Consider the following 7,771-nt stretch of genomic DNA (forward strand, 5'->3'; position numbering starts at 1 on the left):
AACAGAACACGTGTCTTATTAATCTTTGCCCGATATAGAGACTCAACACGAACAATGTTAAAATTAAAAATCTGAATCCTAAAATAAAGATTAAGTTTGAGAGATTAAATTTCCAGTAAACTCAGCGGCCAGACCGCGAAAGAGAAAGAAGAAGACTCTAGACTGACGAGGCTGATGCTGACCATCTTCGTGTGCTTCCTCGCCTGCTTCCTGCCGCTGATGATCATGAACGTCGCCGACGACGACATCACGTACCCCTGGCTCCACATCATCGCCTCGATCCTGGCGTGGGCGTCCAGCGTGGTCAACCCGCTGATCTACGCGGCCACCAACAGGCAGTACCGGGCCGCCTACGCCAACCTCCTCAAGTTCTGCAAGCTCAGCCCCGCCTCCCGAAGAACGACGTACGGCAGTCGAACCATGGCGCAGTCCTCCAACTGATCGGTAAACAATCAAATGAAAACAACTAATTTAATGTATACAGTAATCGCCTCGTATAACACGGGAGATTGGATCGCGTTGTACGAGTATGCCCATATAACGCGTTATGTACATAATATATAATATCGAGGCGTGAAAGGTTATTTAGTTTAAGTGATATTTCGCTTAATACGCGAAATCTATCTTTGTAATTAAATAGTATCAACAGATGTTTTTAATTGAACATCATTTATGTTTACTCCTTTCAAATAGCTGAAGAAGTTTTTTGTCATGATATTTTTTCCAAATTTTAATGGCTGAATTGCTCTCCTGCAAAGTTGCAAAAATGTCGCTTAAACTAGATAGCCTTTCACCTATCGATATACATACAATAAATATGATACAATATAATCGAATGTTTTTTTATAATTAAAAAACAAGGGACAAATTTTTTTTTATATTTTAATGTAATTAAATTTTATAACGACACAATTGACACAATGTGCAACAAAGGTACGCGAAATTAATTATGAACTGTACAAATCATTATAAATTTCACAGTAGGTACAAGATATATAGCGTGTGTAATCCCCGCGTTATATGAGGAATTCCGTGTTATACGGGGTCTGAAATCGGGTAATATAAAAATGCGTTATAAGAGTACCGTGTTATAAAGGGCGTTACTGTAATAATAATTAGCAGCTTATTTTAATGACATGCTATTTTTTCAATAACCGTTAAACGTTTATAAGCGCCACGGCAGCTCTGATCGACTCTAAAGCTATTGACTTTTTTTTTTATAAATAATCCGTATCGAATCTCATATTTTTTATTTATTTCGCCTTCGCAGTTGGCTATAAATAAATATTTTGGCTAAAACTGACATTGGATATGTCAGTATTTAAATAATATTTACTTTTATAATTGTAAATAATCCAATCTACTTAATTCAACAATTAGTAGTATTCCTAATACTCATAATACTGTTTGATTAAAACAAATATATTTTTAGCGCCCCATAATATTTTAATACAATTCGTTGTTTGTAAATAGCATTAAGTGTGTATGTTGTTTAATTTTAATATATTTAGTTGAGTTGAACTGTTTCGAACTGGCTGCTGTGTTATTGGAAGCTGTTGATGTATTAAAAAATCATTCATTGACCCTACATTGATTATATTACTAAATGAATACGTTATACGCTATACATTAACATTTCAATTGATGAAGTCTTGAAACTATTCAATTCATATTGATTCATCACATTCAATTTATCATATTCAATTATGATAAAATCACCAAATAATTAAGTATTCAGGTAACAACGCGTACGTTAAACATAACCAAAGCTTCATAATTACCTTAGTATCTTTATAGAAAAAAAAAACGGTAGAATGATAGAAAACAAATTTTTGTTTGCGCGATTTGTGTAGGTATAAATATTTCTAGTTCGCATTTTGTCTTAGGTTATAAAAGAAAAGTAATTAAAGCATTCCTTTAAGTAAAACTAGTTTAAATAAATATATCGATGTAAAAATGTAGAGAGTTAAGATAAATAACACTATAATTAGGTTAAGTGCGTCGCGAATGTATTTGTTTTTTTTTCGACAATGTGTTGCATTTTGTAAAAAAAAAAAGAAAAAACATTTGTGGCTGTATCTCACTTGTCGCTTTTGCGTGGCGTTGTTTCGAGAACGCTGAACCGAAAACTCACAGAACTGAACATGTTTATTTATAATTACTTACGTTCTCAAATTTGCATTAATGTATATTCCTATGTATAAGTAATATTGCACAGATAGACTGGGTATTTTTTTTTTATAATTTTATGAATTTTTCACCTCAACTCTAATTTTCATCCATATTGTTTTTGTATTCCTACTTCAAATCTTATTCAATGTTATAATAGTCGCTAGACACGAAAATAGAAGATTTATGTTCAATTAAAATTAAAATGTGATTTCCCCGTCACACGATCAGTCAGAGAAGGTAAGTTTAAAAACAAAGAAAATAAATATCATATTCAAACGTATCAGAAAATAAATTTAACAAACAATTTACGCTCACGCTACTTCGTGGTCATCGACCTGGGCAGTCAGTTGATAATTTCTATTGTATTAATAATATGATCACAGCAAAAAAATTATTAAAATATACATTTTGTACTCGTCTCCGGGATCACTATCTTTATTCGTTTTCTTTAGAACTTTACCAATAAATACATTTGCAAAAAATTCAACAGTAGCTAAAAAAAATTTTAAAGTACCAAAAACTTTGTGTGCAATTACGACGTAAATTAAGTTCATATTATTATGAAGGGTAGAATTAAGGAGTACAATCACAGTGTATTAAAAAATGTCCGCTGAAAGAAGACAATGAAGGTGGCGCCACAGTAACTAGTGGAGGTATTTTAAAAACCGCGCCAAAGACTATTAAAGTATGATATTAAACTTAGAAGAATAAAAACATTTCCTACGTAAATATGTAGTAGGCAATAAAATAAATATTTGAGATTTTAAATGGTGCATATTGTTTAACTACACAAGTCACGAAATATATAAAATGTTTCAACTTTGCTCTGTTTAAAACTACTCTAATGATAGCATTTGCACTTCTTACACTCGCGCTATTTCGGTGAGTCTTCCTACAATAACTTGCTGTATACAGTTGGAAACATTTTCAATTTGTCCCCTATACAAGATGGCGCTCCTTACTTCTACCCACCATAGTTCTATAATTTAAATGGAATTTCATTAAACGTCAAATTTTTAAAGACTGATATGAAAAGTCCATTAGCATACAAATACTAACTTAATATGAAACATTGCCACAGAGCTGTCACGCGTGGTTCGAAGATCTAGAATCAAATTCGATTCTATAAAAATAATGAAAACTGAATTACGATCGCTTAAGAAGGGAAACTAAAGAATATTTATGTCCAATGCTGGCGATGGGCCCGTAAGCTGATGTTCAATGTAGTGTGTCCGGGGCGAGAGTGCTATTAGTGCTGTAAGGAATGGCCATTCTTTTTTGCCTACCTACTACTAGTAACCTCAAGGGGCTAGCTTCACCGAACGTCTAGACAAGTTCACGATGTTCAACCTGGGAGACTTTGCTATCATTTACCACCGGATCGGAATCGCGACCCCATCGCGAAACTCAGTGGACTGGGCCCCTCATATCGGTTTTATTGTTTGTGATTTAAAATCATTAATAAATCAGAAGACTTACATATGTGTCGCGGGGAGCTGAGTTCGATTTTGATTTTAATAAACTGAAGTTCACTAGAAGTGAACTTGTTAAAATACATATTGCAATAAATTATAACAAATGAATGTTGTTAGTGTCGGGATAGTAGGTACTAATGTCGGCATTTGCGACTTCAAAAACGGCTCTCATATATTCTGTATTAGATTTTAATGTTGTGTCAATTATAATCATGACTTTTTTAAAGAATGTTTAGTAAAGCTCATTAGTTTTGCATTATTCATAATTAAGTTGGATTAAGTTCGAATATACATATAAGCTTAGAGACTTAACCTTAGATAAAACCACAAGGCCCAAGAAATAATGTCTTTACCTAATTTACGAAGATGAGTAGAAAAAGAATTTGAATATTTTTATTATCAAAATTGATGTTACAATTTTTGTCTATTGTATTCATAACATTGTAAAATTAGGTAGGCTCGTGCGTTTTTATAAAAAAAAAATATTGTTTCTCTAGAATACGGGTGACTAAGCATTTTTCTTCTCTCATACAAGTTATTTTCTTTACGTTTTCACCTGTATATTGTCATAAGCCTTTCATCTTGCACATTTTTGTAAATCAATACATGATAGATACGTATTTCAAAATGTAAATTTATGTAAATTTCGTGTGTAGATAAGTGACAATATTTTATTTATATAAATGATTTAAAAATTGATTACAACTACGTACTACTTATTGTAAATAAATATTTTCTATCTTGAGAACTAAAAAGTATGATTGTGCTAAATTTTAATTACTTTATTCCTAGTTGAATAAGTGTAGATGTTCTATGTCACGTATATTCGTTAGCCAAAGTTAAATTAATAAACATTTTTATATGCACTTCAGTTTTTTATTCGAGATCTATTCATTTGAAAGAGACGACTTTACTTCAGTAAATCTAGCGCGCTTTTAATTTTAGATACAAGCTTATTTATCTGGGTTTACAAAATTCGGGCTCATACTTACATAGGTACATGGTCGAGGGGGTAACGGACCAGGTTATGTCGAACCCTGGCGCCTCCAGAGAGGAAGAGGGAGACGCCCCGTCATGACCTATGCAAGCGTAGTGTTCGCTTACACGGCCCGCACCAATTTGAAACCCCTACAAGTTATTAAATCCCGTTTTTGCAGGATAACCGTCGGAGCGCCATGGTTCCTAAGGAACGTGGATCTGCATGATGACCTGGAGCTTTACTCGGTCACTAAGTATCTACAGTCGGTATCATTACGCCACTTCAAGAAGGCAGCACGACATGAAAACCCTCTTGTCGTGGCCGCCGAAAATTACATACGCGATCCTGTGGACCGAATAGTAAACAGTCGACGTCGCCCTGAACACGTTGTTACGGATCCTCCCGATCCATTAACGGTGCTTTTAGGTACCACAAGCACCAGTCACGAAGGGCTCGACGAGTGAACTAACCCATAGATATCGCCCACTGAGTTTCTCGCCGGATCTTCTCAGTGGGTCGCGTTTCCGATCCGGTGGTAGATTCTGCGAAGCACTGCCCTTGCTAAGGCCAGTGTTAGCAACACTCCCGGTTTGAACCCCGTGAGCTCACCTATACGTCAAGGAGAAGCTGAAATAGACTCTCAAGGCTATCAATATAGGTAGTAAAAACAAAAGCGAGACGAGAAGGGCCAAGGCCACAACCCCCAATTCTTCGCAGGAGATTACGGTCTAGCGTAGTCTTCTAAACGCACACAGGTTGTAGGCTGATAATTCAATGACGCGCCTGCTTGTATGATCAGCATGATTTTTGAGAACAGTTATGTATATCGCTAATCATAGAGTAGGGTACTTAATTGTAATTTTTCTCCTTAATTTTTTCGCGAGTCGTCGTAGATTTAATAAACCTTTAGATTAGATTAAAACAATAGGATAAATTAAAAAAAACTAGTCTTACATTATGATTTTGAGACGGGGGTTTCTGGAGGGAACGCGATGAGCAAATTTGTGTGAATTGTTTTATTTTGTGAATTGTATCTTATCTTAATAAACGTGATTTATTAACTGTTTAGCGTTTATGAAAGTACACACAGTGGGAAAATGCAATAGTCGCTAGACGTAACTTCTCGGGTTTTTCCAAAAAATCCACTAAAGTGAATAACGACCATTTTACTAAGGATTTATGTCATCCCAATTTAATTTTCGCTCCTTTCCTATTTTTTGATAAAACAAAATATGTGAAAGATTAGGCTGTACGGTACGACTCTATCGTTTTTCTTGTTGGAAAAATAAAATTACTACTGTCAATGGACCTTTGATTTTGACGTTAGGAATTATTGTGCATTCGTAACTTTAATCGAAAAAACGCCGAAAAATGGCGAAAAGAATATCACAAAGTGCCGTAAACTGGGCTGCTCTCGCTGAGAGAGTTCCCGCCGAACAAAAGGCGCACCTTGCTGCTTTCAAAATAAAATCCGATAATTATCTCCGAAGGTTAGTATTGGCAAGTGATGTTACATAATTTTTTTGCTTTTTTGGTTATCACACTAATTTCTTTTAGGGTACTAGCCAATCCACCTGAACCGCCCAAGATTAACTGGGCTGTGTACAAACAGGCTGTACCTATTCCTGGAATGGTAGACACATTCCAGAAGCAATATGAAGCTCTAAAAATTCCATACCCAGCTGACACTCAGACGGCACTTGTAGAATCGCAGTGGAATCAAGTCAAGAATGCTATCGACGCGTTTATCCAAGAGTCCAATGCCAACATTGCATCGTAAGTATTAATTTCTTACAAATAAAATTTTGATAAATATAACTAAACTTTACATCTGACTTCAGTGACAAGATGAAGTTGAAAGATATGGATTTGTAATTATATAATTCTGTTTTCAATCTATATCATTTTCCTTAAATATACTTTATTTATTTTTTCATTGTTTTTTGACAAAAGTCGATCTCAAAAATGCAAGTACTTTTGCTTACTCATTTTGTATTATTTATTATTGGATGTAAAGGGAGTACTACCTAAACATGAATAGATTGTTTTAACCAAGCCTAAATTGCTTTTCAGTTTAGTAAGACTCATTTTTAAGATATTGTATTTGTCATATTCTAGAATTATTCCAATACACCTAGTCTATCTATCCTACACATCTTGAGCTTTTCTATAATTTATACCATTACTTTTGGGAAAACCATAAAAAAAACTTGTTTAAATGTACTCTGGCTATAACAAATAGCAGTCCTAAGTTTAATCTACTGAAAATCTATAACAATGTATGAAATGCATGGATAATGAAACCAAAAGATAAAATATTATGTAAACCCTGCTTTTTCTAACTTTTGTAACTTTAGTCTAAATTTGAAATTCTTAATGTTTATTACAGCTACCAAAAAGAAATCAATGCAACCAAGGCCCTACTGCCGTATGACCAGATGACCATGGAAGACTTCTATGATGCCCATCCTGACCTGGCCCTTGATCCCATCAACAAGCCAACCTTCTGGCCACACACTCCGGAAGAGCAGCTCGACTATGTTGACCCAGAGAAACAAGCTCAGCCTACTACAGCTGCAGCTGCACACTAATATTGTAAAAGTGTTGCTGGCTATATATTAGTGATAGCCATCAGACATGTTATATCATTTGAAAACTTATTTATGTAGGCAATAAAAGATAATGCTACATCTGTCAATTTAATTTTTCCATTTTATATCAGACCAGTGTATTCCTGCTCTAAAATTACTGTCCATAAAATTACCTGTTAAATTTTTTTCTTTAGATGAGTAAAGAACCTCATGACCTAACATCATTTTGGCCACATGCTCATTTACTGGGTCTACTGCCTTTTATGAACTTTTCCACCATATTACCAGAGCCTACAAGATATCAACTGTAGAATGTGCACCTACTCTTAGTGCAACTGCTCTACTCTATCCTCTTAGTGAAACGATCAATCTAATGAAATTATGGAATGTTATTTTCGATCATAAAAGCCATTCATAACACATTTTAGGTGTTTTAGAGAAAATATTGCATTCAGGATATCAACCTCAGATGCCTGGTGTCATCCCATTGTATCTATGCCATTTGGACAGTTGCTTTTAAAATGATGATAAAAAATAATTCAGTGTGGAGGCAA

The 7,771-nt window shown here is 34.5% G+C and overlaps 2 protein-coding genes and 1 long non-coding RNA gene across 4 annotated transcripts in view; 2 read left to right on the forward strand and 1 right to left on the reverse strand.

Annotated features, from left to right (window-relative positions):
* Tre1 (Trapped in endoderm 1) overlaps positions 1-4,513 on the forward strand; it is a 77,276-nt gene extending 72,763 nt beyond the window's left edge. Inside the window, exons 6-7 of one of the 2 annotated variants that reach the window (XR_016323754.1) lie at positions 117-2,409; positions 3,254-4,513. Coding sequence is in view for 1 of the 2 variants with exons in the window: in XM_089730831.1 (XP_089586957.1) it covers positions 117-441 (325 nt within the window). In the remaining variant the exon portion in view is untranslated. Of the gene's footprint in view, positions 1-116 lie in introns of both variants that reach the window. The other variant, XM_089730831.1, reaches the window with a different exon arrangement.
* The window catches only part of LOC149501980 (uncharacterized), a 110,602-nt gene that overhangs the window by 38,549 nt on the left and 64,282 nt on the right, over positions 1-7,771 (reverse strand). The gene's annotated exons all lie outside the window — the stretch shown is intronic.
* Positions 5,914-7,324, forward strand: ATPsynD (ATP synthase, subunit D). The gene is made up of 3 exons (XM_028173394.2): positions 5,914-6,116; positions 6,184-6,402; positions 7,016-7,324. Exons 1-3 carry the CDS (start codon positions 5,998-6,000, stop codon positions 7,215-7,217), a joined length of 540 nt encoding a protein of 179 aa, XP_028029195.2. The 5' UTR covers positions 5,914-5,997; the 3' UTR covers positions 7,218-7,324.

Source organism: Bombyx mandarina, chromosome 11 (assembly GCF_030267445.1).
Source record: "Bombyx mandarina strain Sakado chromosome 11, ASM3026744v2".
Lineage (NCBI taxonomy): Eukaryota > Metazoa > Arthropoda > Insecta > Lepidoptera > Bombycidae > Bombyx > Bombyx mandarina.

Excerpts from the sequence above, each read along its gene's own strand:
- ATPsynD (XM_028173394.2), top strand. The coding sequence starts at position 5,998 with ATGGCGAAAAGAATATCACAAAGTGCCGTAAACTGGGCTGCTCTCGCT. Across the intron at positions 6,117-6,183 it reads TCCGATAATTATCTCCGAAG|GGTACTAGCCAATCCACCTG; the intron begins GTTAGTATTGGC and ends AATTTCTTTTAG. Across the intron at positions 6,403-7,015 it reads TCCAATGCCAACATTGCATC|CTACCAAAAAGAAATCAATG; the intron begins GTAAGTATTAAT and ends TGTTTATTACAG.